Source organism: Oncorhynchus kisutch, linkage group LG7 (assembly GCF_002021735.2).
Source record: "Oncorhynchus kisutch isolate 150728-3 linkage group LG7, Okis_V2, whole genome shotgun sequence".
NCBI lineage: Eukaryota > Metazoa > Chordata > Actinopteri > Salmoniformes > Salmonidae > Oncorhynchus > Oncorhynchus kisutch.
The window spans coordinates 7329651-7346570 of record NC_034180.2 but is presented as its reverse complement, the minus strand read 5'-3'; the positions used below and the strand labels follow the sequence as shown (position 1 = coordinate 7346570).

At 41.5% G+C, this 16920-nt stretch overlaps 1 protein-coding gene across 2 annotated transcripts; it reads left to right on the top strand.

Moving 5' to 3' along the window:
- The first annotated feature begins 17 nt into the window (after window positions 1-17).
- On the top strand, window positions 18-15047 carry LOC109894107 (zinc finger protein 528-like). Of its 2 annotated transcripts, none has more exons than XM_020487337.2 (6): window positions 18-521; window positions 5249-5373; window positions 5573-5746; window positions 12292-12444; window positions 12830-12941; window positions 13176-15047. In XM_020487337.2, exons 1-6 carry the CDS (start codon window positions 227-229, stop codon window positions 14126-14128), a joined length of 1812 nt encoding a protein of 603 aa, XP_020342926.1. In that variant the 5' UTR covers window positions 18-226; the 3' UTR covers window positions 14129-15047. The 2 variants fall into 2 exon arrangements, with proteins under 2 accessions (XP_020342926.1, XP_031684038.1); XM_031828178.1 differs by lacking the exon at window positions 18-521 and adding an exon at window positions 2444-2495.
- Window positions 15048-16920: the final 1873 nt, after the last annotated feature.

The window sequence follows — 16920 nt, the reverse complement described above, 5'->3', positions numbered from 1 at the left end:
ACGCGAACCAATAAGATCCTTTCTCGTATGTGTAAACGGAAGTGAACATTGACCAAGAACAACTCCCACGTTAGTGTTTTATTTTTGTTACTTAGACGTTTATTAACACACGGGAACAAAACATATTCATATTTTAACTGAAAGCCGTTTAATTCGTGTTGGAGACAGGACTTGCTTGATAGATGTTTTCTAAGTAACGCTAGCTAGCTGCTAACATCAGCTAACAATGCCAATGGATAACTTTAACGGTTTGGGCTTTCACACTCAAATAGCCTCCATTATGGAGATGCTAGCGAATGCAGCCGTTGCAGAGATATGTACACTCGTAGACAACGACTATGCAGTGTTTCGTTTGGAAATAACTCAAAGCCAGAAAGAAAACAGGGCATTGCGGAGGAAACTACAGCTACTGGACCTGAAGGTGGCACGGGAACGCGCAGAGAGGACCATTCGAGAGCGCACCCTCGCCAGTCGTACCAGTAGTGTCAAGATCCTTGATCGGTACAGAGGAATGGCAAGAGGTACATTTTGCAGAAGGCGGGGGCTGTCGCCCCGTTCTTGTCTTCATATAGCTCAGTGCCTGTTGCCCGGTTCTCCTCTGCACATGTGTTCAGATGTGTTAACCAGAATTTGGTCTTGGGTCAGTTTTTGGACAGTATGCAATAATTCCACAGATTACTACACTACATGACCAAAAGTATGTGGACTCCTGCTTGTTGAACATCTTATTCCAAAATCATGGGCATTAATATTAGAGGTCGACCGATTGTGATTTTTCAATGCCGATACCGATTATTGGAGGACCAAAAAAGCCGATACCGATTAATCGGCCATTTTATTTTATTTGTAATAATGACAATTACAACAATACTGAATGAACACTTATTTTAACTTAATATAATACATCAATAAAATCAATTTAGCCTCAAATAAATAATGAAACATGTTCAATTTGGTTTAAATAATGCAAAAACAAAGTGTTGGAGAAGGAGAAAGTAAAAGTGCAATATCTGCCATGTAAGAAAGCTAAAGTTTAAGTTCCTTGCTCAGAACATGAGAACATATGAAAGCTGGTGGTTCCTTTTAACATGAGTCTTCAATATTCCCAGGTAAGAAGTTTTAGGTTGTAGTAATTATAGGACTATTTCTCTCTATACCATTTGTATTTCATTAACCTTTTACTATTGGATGTACTTATAGGCACTTTAGTATTGCCAGTGTAACAGTATAGCTTCCTTCCCTCTCCTCGCTCCTCCCTGGGCTCGAACCAGGAACACATCGACAACAGCCACCCTCGAAGCAGCGTTACACATGCAGAGCAAGGGAAACAACCACTCCAAGGCTCAGAGCGAGCGAGTGACATTTGAAACGCTATTAGCGTGCGCTAACTAGCCAGCCATTTCACTTCGGTTACACCAGCCTCATCTCGGGAGTTGATATGCTTGAAGTCATAAACAGCGCAATTGCTTGACGCACAACGAAGAGCTGCTGGCAAACGCACGAAAGTGCTGTTTGAATGAATGTTTACGCGCCTGCTTCTGCCTACCATCGCTCAGTCAGATACTTAATGCTTGTATTCTCAGTCAGATTATACGTTGCGTATAATCTGACTGAGAATACAAGCATTAAGTATGCTTGACACGCTAGATAATATCTAGTAATATCATCAACCATGTGTAGTTAACTCGTGATTATGATTGATTGTTTTTTATAATTTAAGTTTAACTTTTTATGGCTGCAGGGGCAGTATTGAGTAGCTTGGATGAAAAGGTGCCCATTGTAAACGGCCAGCTCCTCAGTCTCAGTTGCTAATATATGCATATTATTAGTAGTATTGGATAGAAAACACTGAAGTTTCTAAAACTGTTTGAATTATGTCTGTGAGTATAACAGAACTCATATTTGTATTTTTTTCTGGGGGTGGCAGATTTTCAACCAAGCTCTCATTGAAATTACAGCGAGATATGGATGAGTTTTCACTTCCTACGCTTTTCACTAGATGTCAACAGTCAATAGAACTTTGTCTGATGACTCTAATGTGAAGGTCGCAATTGTAAATGAGAACTTGTTCTCAACTTGCCTACCTGGTTAAATAAAGGTAAAATAAATAAATAAATAAAAGGGGGGTTTGAATGAGACAGGAAATAGTCACCACTGCCACGAGTTGACCATGCTTTCACCATGCACGTTCACAGGGGAAGGACCTGCGTTCCACCGGTCATTCTAATTCTCCGCTTGGAACGTTATTCAAGATATATGTAAACAACATTCTAAACATTGATTCAGTACATCGTTTGACATGTTTCTACTGACTGTTACAGAACTTTTGGACATTTCGTCACGTTATAGTGGACACGCTTTGTGACTTTGGAATTGTTTACCATACGCGCTAACCAAAGTAGCTAATTGGACATAAATAACAGACATTTTCGAACAAATCAAGCATTTATTGTGGACCTGGGATTCCTAGGACTGCATTCTGATGAAGTTCAAAGGTAAGGAAACATTTATCATGTATTTTCTGGTTTCTGTTGACTCCAACATGGCGGCTAATTTGGCAACTGTTCTGTGCTCCGTCTCAGATTATTGCATGGGTTGCTTTTTCCGTAAACTTTTTTTGAAATCTGACACAGCGGTTGCATTAAGGAGAGGTATATCTATAATTCCATGTTTATATGTATTATCATGTATTATGATCATCTACATTTATGAGCATTTCTGTTGAAACGATGTGGCTATGCAAAATCACTTGATGTTTTTGGAACTAGTGAATTTAATACGCCAATGTAAACTCAGATTTTTTTATATAAATATGAACTTTATCAAACAAAACATGCATGTATTGTGTAATATGAAGTCCTATGAGTGTCTTCTGATGAAGATAATTCAAGGTTAGTGATGAATTTTTATCTCTATTTCTGATTTTTGCGAATGCTATATTTCGCTGGAAAATGGCTGTGCTTATTGTGGTTTGGTGGAGACCTAACATAATCGTTTGGAGTGCTTTTGCTGAAAAGCATATTTGAAATCGGACACTTTGGTGGGATTAACAACAAGATTAACTTTAAAATGATATAAAACGCGTATGTTTTAGGAATTGTAATTATGAGATTTCTGTGGTTTGAATTTGGCGCCCTCTATTTTCACTGGTAGTTGTCATATCAATCCCGTTAGCGGGATTGCAGCCATAACAAGTTAGTGCTAGCTAGCAACTTACCTTGGTTTACTGCATTCGCGTAACAGGCAGTCTCATTGTGGAGTGCAAGGAGGCAGGTCGTTATTGCGTTGGACTAGTTAACTGTAAAGTTGCAAGATTGGATCCCCCGAGCTGACAAGGTGAAAATCTGTCGTTCTGCCCCTGAATGAGGAAGTTAACCCACCGTTCCTAGGCCATCATTGAAAATAAGAATGTGTTCTTAACTGACTTGCCTAGTTAAATAAAGATTAAATAAAAAAATCGGCAAAATCGGTGTCGAAAAATACAGATTTCCGATTGTTATGAAAACTTGAAATCGTCCATTACGATTAATTAATCGGCCATTACGTCGGTCGACCTCTAATATGGAGTTGGTCCCCCTTTGCCTCATGAGCTTAGTTCAACTGTCTAACCCAATCAGAACCCAAAATTATTCCAATATTTGTAAACAAAGTAAATGTAAACAAACACTATATAGACTCAAAACATGGTAAAAACTAGAATTGTGATATAATGGATGGTCAGTCCTTGCATCCATAGCAAAAGCGGTTACATTTTTCCAATCCCTTCCCTCAGCTTGACATTGCCCTATGTAGGGTGCCGTTAAACAGGTGTCCTGATTATCTGTGGTCACTAAAGATCTCATGGCACTTATCGTAAGAGTAGGGGTGTAGCTATACCCCAGGTCGTTGCTGTAAATGAGAATGTGTTCTCAGTCAATTTACCTGGTAAAATAAGGGTTTAATAAATAAATAATAAATAACAGCCTCCACTTTTCTGTGAAAGCTTTCCACTAGATGTTCAAACATTGCTGCTGGGACTTGCTTCCATTCAGCCACAAGAGCATTAGTGAGATAGGGTACTGATGTTGGGCGAGTAGGCCTGGTTCACAGTCGGCGTTCCAATTCATCCCAAAGGTGTTTGATGGGGTTGAGGTCAGGGCTCTGTGCAGACCAGTCAAGTTCTTCCACACCGATCTCGACAAAACATTTCTATATGGACCGCTTTGTGCACAGTGGCATTGTCATGCTGAAACTTGAAAGGGCCTATTCCAAACTGTTGCCACAAAGTTGGAAGTACATAATCGTCTAGAATGTCATTGTTAAATCAATTAAAATGTTTTTTTGTCACATGCACCGACCTTACAGTGAAATGCTTACTTACAAGCCCTTAACCAACAATGCAGTTTTAAGAAAAATAAGTGTTAAGAAAGTATTTCCTAGAATATACTGACGTTTTTTTTAAATAGATGTCGTTCAATTGGTAATATTCATTTTTGTCTTCTTCTAATCCCTCTTAAGTGGAAAGTCATCTAAAAGTAATTGAAAGTAATCAGATTACGTTACTGAGTTTGGGTAATCCAAAAGTTACGTTACTGATTACAATTTTGGACAGGTAACTCATTCCCGATTTACATTTAGAAAGTAACCTACCCAACTCTGAATATTCTAACCAGATGCGCGCATCTTTTGGATGCAGATTGCAGAATATAAGCAGGTCAACCAGTCCTCAGTCAGCGCCACAAAGAAACATTCATTGGTTGTTGTAACCACAGCAATATATTTTTGGGTTGTCGTACACTTAGTGTTGTTTTGATTATTGCTTGAACAGTCACCAACATTATATTTGGTTGTGATCTTTGTACAATATCTACTTTGGATGCAGCAGTTGTTAACTAGAATGCTGACGCTCGTTCACATAGGCTGTAGCAAAGTTAGCCAAAGAGCCATTTTACTGGGCCAAGTTGAAGTGTTTTTTTTAAAGTATAATGCAGTTGATTTGAGATGACATAAACATTATATTAAGCAGGACATTCATATGAGCCTTATAATCCAAAAGTAGTTTGCAATGCATTCATAAGAAATATGTAAATAGATGTATTTTTTTTTGGGGGGGGGGGCGACGTTCTATGACAACTCCGCCGTGTTCTGCAACCAAATTGTGCATGTCGCCCTCGTGCAGCAATGTTTGCAAACACAGAAAGGGGTCTATATACCTTTGAGTAGACAATAGCTAACCTAACAACCTATTTTCCCCCAATCACTTTCTCAGGTGAAGGACATCTCACTGGAGGCCACAGGCGCTTTGAGAAGCCAGCGGGACACGATACATGGAGAGATGACCAACCAATCACTGTTGATGAGGGGAGTGGAACATTAAGCCAGCACGTGATAGAGGTTAGGGTAACATTGTTGCATTAATAATTACAAGTACTTTGTAAATCAAATGTGGCTGATTTATTTCAGAAAGTCTCCACTCAGCTATTTACTTGCTTACATGTACATCTGCCATAGGGGAGCTTGTGAGACTTCCCTAGGACATTGTTATCCAATTGTACTCATGTACCAGTAATAACCTCCTCTCTTCTTGTGTTAGTATGCAGATGCAGAGACTGCAGGTCCTGGGGTCAAGCTGGAAAGGTCTAAAGGAGAGCAAGCTCCACTGCACAGTAGAAACATCAAAACTGGAGTGACTGGAGCGACCCCAGTAGCCACAGAGGACCCCACCACCGCCCCAGTGCAGCCCAGGACCCGACGCAGCATGACGGAGGTCAGTGGAACGCAGATCGCCGTCCTCAAATCAGAAACAGACACCCAAGGCTTTAACTGTAACACACAGGCCCTTACACACAGGATCTGACCACAGATCAAACTCAGAGAGACTGGGTCTGGGGAGACTGGGCTGTCCTCTTGGTATTTCACCAGAGCCAGAGGACGGTTCATTCCCATGGGGATGGTGATACGTTAGAAACTGGTGGTGGTGATCCTGCTTGTTCTTACACTACAGAGAAGGACCCTGGCAACATGCCCTTGGGTTTAGAGACACAGACTGATTTAGAGGGGACTGGAACCGGTACAGTAGTAGTGTATACTCTGAAGGGTGCCAAGATAAGAAAGGGGAGGGTCTGGTCGTAGATGAAGTGACTGTGAAGTTCCTACAACGTGGAATGCAGATAATCACCTAGGTGACAGACACTCACAGGGCAGAGATTTCTTAGATTACAGGGAAATCTTCGATAAATGTCACGAAACGCGTTGAGGGATCGCGACCCAGTGTCCACGGCGATGGGGCCTTCCGATTCACGCGGCCATGTCCTTTTCGATCAGGTATTTAACTCAAACGACATGCCTAGAGCTCAGGCTCAGGGAGTCGGAGCCACATCACGCAATCGTAAAGAAAACTGGTCTTCTGCATGTTCTGTAACAAAGGCTTCAGCTGCCCCCAGAAGATGTAGATCCACAAGAGGGTCCATACGGGAGAAACCCTGCAGCTGTACACAGTGTCACATGCGCTTTGTCGAAGCTGGCACCCTGAAGAAGTATCAGAGGGTCCACACAGGGATGAAACGCTACAGCTGCCCCCACTGTGAGAAGCGGTCCTGCCACCAGCACCATCTGAAGAGGCACCTGAAGGTCCACACGGGAGAGAGGTCGTTCGCCTGTACGCTAAGGGAATGGAAAATAAGTCTGGAAACATTCAGCAAATTGAGAAATCATGTAACTAAACTAAACAAAAAGAAGAAGAAACTATACAATCGAACAAAGATAAATTATATAAAGAATTATAATAAAAAGCTTTGGATTTCTTAAATGAAATTCTAGGTATTAAAGCTAACTCGGCTCCATTCTTCATTAAGGCTGATGGCTCATTCATAACAAAACCCTTTGATATTGCCAACTACTTTAAACAACCTCTTGATTCTAGCCGTCCCGGATCCGGGATCGTGAATACAGCCTCAAGCTCATTACCATAACGCAACGTTAACTATTCATGAAAATCGCAAATGAAATGAAATTAATATGCTAGCTCTCAAGCTTAGCCTTTTGTTAACAACACTGTCATCTCAGATTTTCTAAATATGCTTCTCAACCATAGCAAAACAAGCATTTGTGTAACAGCTAGCGTAGCATTTAGCGTTAGCATCAGCAGGCAACATTTTCACAAAAACAAGAAAAGCATTCAAATAAAATCATTTACCTTTGAAGAACTTCAGATGTTTTCAATGAGGAGACTCTCAGTTAGATAGCAAATGTTCAGTTTTTCCAAAAATATTATTTGTTTAGGACAAATCGCTCTGTTTTGTTCATCACGTTTAGCTACGAAAAAAACCTGTATCCAGGAGTGTAATTATCCCCGCAGCTCATTAGCATAACACAACGTTAACTATTCATGAAAATCGCAAATGAAATGAAATGAATATGCTAGCTCTCAAGCTTAGCCTTTTGTTAACAACACTGTCATCTCAGATTTTCAAAATATGCTTCTCAACCATAGCAAAACAAGCATTTGTGTAACAGCTAGCGTAGCTAGCGTAGCATTTAGCGTTAGCATCAGCAGGCAACATTTTCACAAAAACCAGAAAAGCATTCAAATAAATAATTTACCTTTGAAGAACTTCGGATGTTTTCAATGAGGAGACTCTGTTAGATAGCAAATGCTCAGTTTTTCCTGAAAGATTATTTGTTTAGGAGAAATCGCTCCGTTTGGTGCGTCACGTTTGGCTACCAAAAAAAACGAAAATTCAGTCATCAAAACGCCGAACTTTTTTCCAAATGAACTCCATAATATCGACTGAAACATGGTAAACGTTGTTTAGAATCAATCCTCAAGGTGTTTTTCACATATCTCTTCATGATATATCGTTCGTGGAAGCCTCCTCTCTCCTCTCAATCACTGGATGACTGCGTGCAGCTTGTAGATTACGCACCAATTTAGACAAAGGACACCGGGCGGACCCCTGGTAAATGTAGTCTCTTATGGCCAATCTTCCAATGATATGCCTACAAATACGTCACAATGCTGCAGACACCTTGGAGAAACGACAGAAAGGGCAGGCTCATTCCTGGTGCATTCACAGCCATATAAGGAGACAATGGAAAACAGAGCCTCAAAAATTCTGCTAATTTCCTGTTTGAAGTTTCATCTTGGTTTCACCTGTAGCATGAGTTCTGTGGCACTCACAGATAATATCTTTGCAGTTTTGGAAACGTCAGAGTGTTTTCTTTCCAAAGCTGTAGTCGAGCATCTTTTCGTGACAAAATATTGCGCTTAAAACGGGCACGTTTTTTTATCCATAAATTAAAAGAGCGCCCCCTATATCCAAGAAGTTAATAACGTTTTTGTTTACAAGATTAGCATGACATGCAAACAAGAAATGCTGAGCCTTCATATTCATGCATAACACACCAAATTATGAAAGACAAGCGCTGTAGCTTTGAATCCTGCAAAGTTAGTGTGGAAGAGATTTTTTTTATTTTTAAGTGTGATCTATAAATAAGGACAAACCACCTGGAACTGACTACCTGGATGGTAAATTACTGAGGTTTGTTGCGGAATATATTGCGACTCCTATTTTCCAGATATTCAATCTAAGCCTAGAAGACAGTGTGCCCTCAGGCCTGGAAGGAGGCAAAGGTCATTCCGCTGCCCAAAAATAGCAAAGCACCTTCGACCAAATTCAATGTTATTTTACAGAAAACAAATTCACAACAGACTTTCAGCATGCTTATAGGGAAGGGCACTCAACATACTCGGCACTGACACGACTGATGACACGACAAGAAATTGTTAAGAAGATTGTGGGAGTTGTTTTGTTAGACTTTGATATCATTGATCATAACATATTGCTGAAAAAACATAGGTGTTATGGATTAATATCCTCTGCCTTATGGATGGACAGTTATCAACCCTCTGTGTTCTATTGGATTTTCTTTAATGGAAGCCTCTCTAATGCAAATTTGATTTTGTGTGGTGTACCGCAGGGCAGCCGGCTTGGACCATTATTGTTTTCTGTGTTTACTTATGACCTTCCACTGACTTTGAATAAAGCCTGTTTGTCCATGTACAATGACGACTCAACAGTATACACTGCTGGTGCAAAATAAATAACTGACACCCTTAACATAGAGCTCCAGTCAGTTTTAGAATTTGGTAACTAGCAGTGGTCTGGTGCTAAATATGTCAAAAACTAAAATCATAATTTCTGGTAAAAATCACTGGCTCAACCTTAAACCTCATTTGGATCTATTATTGAAAAATGTGGCAATTGAGCAAGTTGAAGAGACTAAACTGCTGCGTGTCACTCTAGATAGCAAGATATCATGGTCAAAACATATAAACTCAATAGTTACTAAAATGGGAAGGCGTTACTCAGCTTTCTTGGTACCTCAGTCAACCAGGCAGGTCCTACAGGTCCAAGTTTTGTCGCACCTAGACTACTTTCCTGTTGTGTGGTCAGGTGCGGCCAAGAAGAACATAGGCAAATTGCAGTTGGTCCAAAACAGAGCAGCAGGTTTTGCACTTAGATGTACACAGATGGCGAATGTCAAAGCTGGTGCGTGATGAGACAAGGACATCCCTACCGACCAAGCCCTCCCTAACCCTGAAGCTAGGCCAATTGTGCTTCGCCCCATGGACCTCCCGGTCTCGGCCGGTTATGACAGAGCCTGGGCGCGAACCCAGAGTCTCTGATGGTACAGCTGGCGCTGCAGTACAGCGCCCTTAACCACTGCGCCACCCGGGAGCCCGCGAATGTCAAAGTTGAGGAGAGATTGACTGCGTCAGTGTTGGTCTTTGTGCGAGGTGTTGATGCGTTGAAGGTACCGAACTATCTGTTAAAGCAGTTGGCACACAGTAACTTATCTGTATCACCCAAGACATGCAACCGGAGGTCTCGTCAGTCTCCAGGTCCAGAACAGAGGCTGGGAAACACACAGTATTAAATAGAGCCATGACTAAATTGAACTCTCTGCCACCCCAGGTAACTCAAGATAATAAAAAAACAGATAAAAGTACAACAGTGATTGTAAAGAGACACACAGACAATTATATTCATTTTGTATTGTATTACGTATTGTATTATGCATGTGATACGTGGTTGGGATACGACTGTGATATGTGGTCTCGCCTGACTATCTTATTAAGATGAATGCACTAGCTGTGGGTCACTGTGGATGGGTGCATCTGCTGAATGACTCAATTGTAATGTAAATGTAGTGGTATGTATGTACACTGAAGAAAAATATAAACGCAACATGTAAAGTGTTGGTCCCATGTTTCATGAGCTGAAATAAAATAACATTTTCCATAAGCACAAAAAGCTTATTTCTCTAAAATTTTCTGCACAAATTTGTTTACATCCCTGATCGTGAGCATTTCTCCTTTGCCAAGATAATACATCCATCTGACAGGTGTGGCATATCAAGAATCGGATTAAGTTTATGATCATTACACAGGTGCCCCTTGTGCGAGGGACAATAAAAGGCCACTCTAAAATGTGCAGTTTTGCCACACAACACAATGCCACAGATGTCTCAAGGGAGCGTGCAATTTGCATGTTGACGGCAGGAGTGTCCACCAGAGCTGTTGCCATATAATTTAATGTTCATTTCTCTACCATAAGCCACCTCCAACGTTGTTTTTAGATAATTTGGCTGTACGTCCAACCGGCCTCATAACTGCAGATCACATCGTGTGGGCAAGTGGTTTGCTGTTGTGAATAGAGTTCCCCATGGTGGCGGTGGGCTTATGGTATGAGCAGGCATAAACTACGGACAACGAACACAACTGCATTTTATCAATGGCAATTGGAATGCACAAAAATACCATAATGAGCTCTTGAGGTCCATTTTATGAAGGTATCTGTGACCAGTTGTGAAATCCATAGATTAGGGCCTAATGAATGTATTTCAATTAATTGATTTCCATATATGAACTGTAACTCAGTAAAATCTATACAATTGTTGCATTTATAATTTTGTTCAGTATATATTTATGTATATCATGTATTTTATTTGTTGTGTTTTCTGCTTGGACCCCAGGAATAGTCACCGCTGCCTTAACAGCAGCTCATTGTGGATCCTAATAAAATATGAAATAAAAAAGTAAACAGCAGTAGTGTGTCCTTTTCTGCAACAACTAAGAGCGTTGTGTGATATAAGGCATACGCCTAAAAAGTCTTAACATATCGTGTTTGTACTGTGTAAGTTATATGATGTTCACAAATGCCTATTTAAATGCCTATTATTACATTTCACTACTTAATGTTTTTCCCAAGATGCTTTTAATAAGAAAATGAAAGTAGTTTATCAAGTTCATGCAGAATTGTAGTTGAGACATGTATGTGGTTTTCAGATGGTGTATTCAAAACTTGTTTGTTTAATAAACACAAAATTTGACTTTTCATTCTAAGACATCCATTGACAGTCTCTTTAGTATACATTACATCTGATCTCACCCTATTCTGCATACACATGACAGTAGTTTTTCCTTTATAATCAATATACACTTACTAAATATACCTTACACATTCTTGACACACTCAAACTGGTGCGCCTGGCACCTACTACCATACCCCTTTCAAAGGCACTTACATATTTTGTCTTGCCCCTTCACCCTCTGATTGGTACACATACACATTCCATGTCTCAATTATCTCAAGGCTTGAAAATAATTTATTTAACCGGAAATGTTTTTTTAAATTTCTCCTCCGCTACACTGATTGAAGTGGATTTAACAAGTGACATCAAGAAGGGATCATAGACTGACCAGGTGAAAGCTATGTCATGGAGAGAGCAGGTGTTCCTAATGTATTGTACACTCAGTTTATGTCCACCTTGATGGTTTTAACAACAACAAAGCAACAGTAAACATGTCGAGACAGGAGATCTGCTTGTTCAAAGTTTGGAATTTCAGTTAATTGCTATAGCGCCCTCTTGGGCCAATCAGTGTCATTTTGTAAATGCTAGGGCCCGGTTTCCCAAAATGGTGCTAATGATGAACTTAGCCTTAAGATGCTTTGGGGAAACTGGGACCCAGAGCTCTATGGCAAGATGTTTTATTAATCCAACTTTAGTCAAATTCGGGCCAGTGGTGTCTGAGATATTGCGTGTGACTAACGTGCGTACAGAGACAGTTCCATAGTCCCCTCTCCGATTTCATCGTGGGGGACAATGAAGTCATTCTGTAACTACAGTATAGGACTCAAACGTAGTGGGGATGGGTAAACACTCCATGTTGAATGTGTGTTTATTATCTGTCTGTATGTACCTGAGGGAGTGTATGTCTGTGTAATCTGTATCACTTGTCTATTCCAGGAGGAGGAGGGTCTAGAGGTGCTTTTGGTGAAGGATGAGGGGTGTGAGGAGGGTCTGGGGAACATGGTCATAGAGGACAACCAGACTACACCTCCTCCTGAACCCACAGAGGAACCAGCTGAGCAGCACAAGACCACATACAGTATCACTGAGGTGAGCCCACTGTAAACTACTGTCTGCATGGTATTAGGTCAGAGCTCGGATCCACAAAGCATGAGTGCTGGTCTAGGATCAGTTTAGCCTTTTAGATCATAATGAATAAGACTATGTAGACAGGTGGGGACATGATCCTCGATCAGTATTTCTACTCTGAGACTCTTTGTGGATACGGGTCCTGGTCTTGATTCGTTTTGTATGAAGTGTGGGACCATGTCTTTGAATTATCAAACCATTAAAGAGTATCAAGTAATAAAATCAACTAACATGTTTGCATAGTACTCATAGAAATCCCTCATTGCCCAATCAGAAGCTGCTTCATAGCAGGGTGCTCGTATCAGATTTCTTGATCCAACATCCTCTCACTCTGTATCTCTTACAGTCAGTAGACATGGGGGATGGGAAGCCTGATCTGCTGATAGTCAAAGAGGAGACAATAGAAGACGAACCAGAGAGCATTGACCTGCTGAGTCAACTAAAGATGGGGGAGCAAGGTAGGGGAGAAATACATATAGCCTACATACAGTAATAGATCTTCAATGGGAATACCGCCTGGTTATAATTTTTTTCATTTTCTTCATTCATCAAATTAAATCAATTCAACTTGTGTTTACATACAAAAACACACAATGTATGAACTTCACCAGATAATTGATTTTTTTTTAACTCCATATGTAGAGTTTTCTCTGCCATGTTTGTAAGGTCTATTTTCTAACCTCTTCCTGCAGGTGGTTGGCTGGAGGCTAACAGAGGAGACTGGGTAGCCATCTTGGATTCCCCCTACCAGGAAGGTGCAGCCAAGGGGCCTGGGGACAACATCACTGAGCAGGCGAGGACCAGAGGCGACATAGTGGAAGTCAGAGGATGGGACAGCGTCCTCAACTCTGGGCTGGGGAACAACGCTGTTAACCACAACCAGAAACAGACAGTCGGACACAAAACAACGTCCGAACTTAGTCTGCATGACAACAGACTGGCTGAGACCAGGGCGAGGCGTAGATTTGGAGGTGTCCCTATTCGGCTGGGGAGAACAGACACAGACTCGGCTAGCGATGCTCCGTCCTGCTCCTATAGTTGTGATTCAGAAAGACTGATGGCACTTCAGGTTGACCCCCTAACAGGTGGTGCCTTCATCCTGCCTTCTATAGGATCTATCAACTGGAACATGGACCCTGCGACAACACAGACACTCCCTGGTCTTTGTCCTCCTGACACTCTCCTAATGTTAAACCAGACCTCAGACAATGCCAGTGCCTCAACACCAAATGGCTTCACAAGCCCATTGACAAATGAAAGTAATAGAGATGGAGTCAGTAAAGGTGGCAACGCCAAAGAGAAGCGCTTCCCGTGTTCATTCTGTGGGAAAGCCTTCAGTTTCCCCAAACAGGTGGAGATCCACCAGAGGATGCACACGGGGGAAAAACCATTCGGCTGCCAACTGTGCCGGGCCAGTTTCTCCGACTCGTCCAACCTGAAGAGGCACCAGAGGGTCCACACAGGGGAGAAACCCCACAGCTGCCCCCAGTGTGAGAAGAGGTTCTCCCGCCAGGACCAGCTGAAGATGCACCTGAAGGTCCACACGGGAGAGAGGCCGTTCGGCTGTACGCACTGTGGGAAGAGGTTCTCAGAGAGGAGCTACCTCAGAATACACCAGCAGAAAATGCACATGGCCCATGTATAGAGTATAGGGACATGTAACGTAGTAATAGTACATTTGTTAATTCTGTTGGTGTGGATGTAGAAGGAACTGGATGAAGTGAACTGAGGAAAGAATTAGTAGATGATATGGTGATGATGGTTGGTGTGATGGTGTCTGTAAAAATGCTTCACTGATGAAAAGGGACAACCTTGTCCTATTGTTTGAATTTTGGTGTTTTATAATGAGGAAATGTTTACTTGACATGAAGCTGTGTGTAATGTAATGTTAAACCTTTTCCAAAGTATTCTAAAATTAATTTGATCAAAGTGGGGGTACCAGATTTACAGATCAATTGTGATCAACTTGTTCAACTCTTTTTAATTACTCATTTTAAAGCAGTCTTTTTAATTACATTTTTTTAATCGTCACTTTGTCTAATAATTCACTGTTTGTTAATTTTTTTTAATAGAATGCCAAAAGATATTTTTTTATCATTTATTTCCCTGAGACTCCACTGAAATGCTCAGTCTGATCGTGTGGAAGTTAGGAATCAAATTTGAATATGAAATTATATATTTACATGCACAGTCCTGATTGGCTGATAGGAGGGGTGTAGATAACTTCCACAGGTGTGTAGGTTACTTTGTCTTGTCATCAAAACAAAAGTAATCTTAATATCATTGTTGTACGTTTTCCAATAGGTCACCAGAAGATGCAGGGCCAGAACAGACTTTTTGCATGGTGGACCATCCTGGCCTATACCCTGTCTGCTGTGTACTGTACATATGTGGTTAGTGGTGGAGTAGGGGCCTGAGGGCACACAGTGTGTTGTGAAATCTGTGAATGTGTTGTAATGTTTTTATTGTATAAACTGCCTTAATTTTGATGAACCCCAGGCAGCAGCTAATGGGGATCCATAATAAATAAAACAATTCATTGCAGAATGCAATGATTATCTACAGGGCAGTCTATATGGTATAATCTTCAGTATCATCAATAAAGCATAGAATCAATCAGATCAAGCATTAACTGGCGATACCGGATGTTTTTGTGGTGTCGGAGGTGGAACTGCGTTGCAGCTGTCAAATCGGTGAGCAGCTGCTCTTGTGATTATGGTCACGAAGCCACACCCACCCCCTCGATTTAGTTCAAAACAAGAAAGGGTAGACTATGTAGAAAAATTACATTCAACTTGAAAAATCATTCAACTAAATAATGAGGATCTCTATCATCCTAATCGAGGTGTAGATTACATTTTACATTCCAGTGTTCAAACTTGTAAACAAGGCTGTATATTATTTCTGTTAATGCGACTGCGTGCAGCCAATGGCAATGTCCGCTTTAGTTATATTGCTAGGAGCCCCTTGTGGATTTGACAGCTCTAACACAGTTCCACCTCAGACACCACCAAAATAACTGCTATGTGAATGTTGACAACATTTTACGAAATAGACTTTGTGATGATACTGGAGATGATAACTGATTTACATTTTTCAAATGAATACACAGTTTGGAATGTTTTGCTGTTGAAAGTAAATAAAGAAACCAGACTGCAATGAAAGATTGTCATTCTTCATAAATTATCCTTCATAAATTATCCTTTCAGTTATTGACATAACATAATAAACAGATCGTAAAAAGGGTTATAATGAAAGTGTAAATCATGGCATGTAAGTGTCTTTTCAAGTTATGTGCTCAAGCCAGACGGATTACCAGGACGTGTACTCAAAAGCATGTGCGGACCAACTGACAAGTGTCTTCATTGACATTTCCAATCTCTCCCTGACCGAGTCTGTAATACCTACATGTTTCAAACAGACCACCATAGTCCCTGTGCCCAAGAAAGCGAAGGTCACCTGCCTAAATGATTATCGCCCCGTAGCACTCATGTCGGTGAGCCATGAAGTGCTTTGAAAGGCTGGTCATGGCTCACACCAACACCATCATGCTGGAAACCCTAGACCCACTCCAATTTGCATACCACCCCAACAGATCCACAGATGACTCAATCGCACTCCACACTACCCTTTCCCACCTGGACAAAAGGAATAGCTATGTGAGAATGCTGTTCATTGACTACAGCTCAGCGTTCAACAACATAGTTCCCACGAAGCTCATCACTAAGCTAAGGACCCTGGGACTAAACACCTCCCTCTGCAACTGGATCTTGGACTTCCTGACAGACCGCCCCCAGGTGGTAAGGGTAGTCAACAACACATCTGTCATGCTAATCCTCAACAGTGAGGTCCCTCAGAGGTGCGTGCTTAGTCCCCTCCTGTACTCCCTGTTCACCCACGACTGTGTAGTCAAGCACGACTCCAACACCCTCACTAAGTTTGCTGTTGACACTACACTGGTAGGCCTGATTACCGACAACGATGAGACAGCCTATAGGGAGGAGGTCAGAGACCTGGCAGTGTGGTGCAATGTGAGCAAGACAAAGGAGTTGATCGTGGACTATAGGAAAAGGAGGGCCGTACAGGCCCCCATTAACATTGATGGGTTTGTAGTAGAGTGGGTCGAGGGTTTCAAGTTCCTTGGTGTCCACTTCACCAACAAATTATCATGGTCCAAACACACCAAGACTGTTGTGAAGAGGGCATGACAACACCTTTTCCCCCTCAGGAAACTGAAAAGATTTTGCATGGGTCCCCAGATCTTCAAAAAGTTCTACAGCTGCACCATCGAGAGCACCCTGACCGGTTGCATCACCGATAAGGCAACTGCTCGGCATCTGACCGTAAAGCACTACAGAGGGTAGTGCGTACGGCCCAGTACATCACTGGGGCCAAGCTTCCTGACATCCAGGACCTATATTCTAAGTGGTGTCAGAG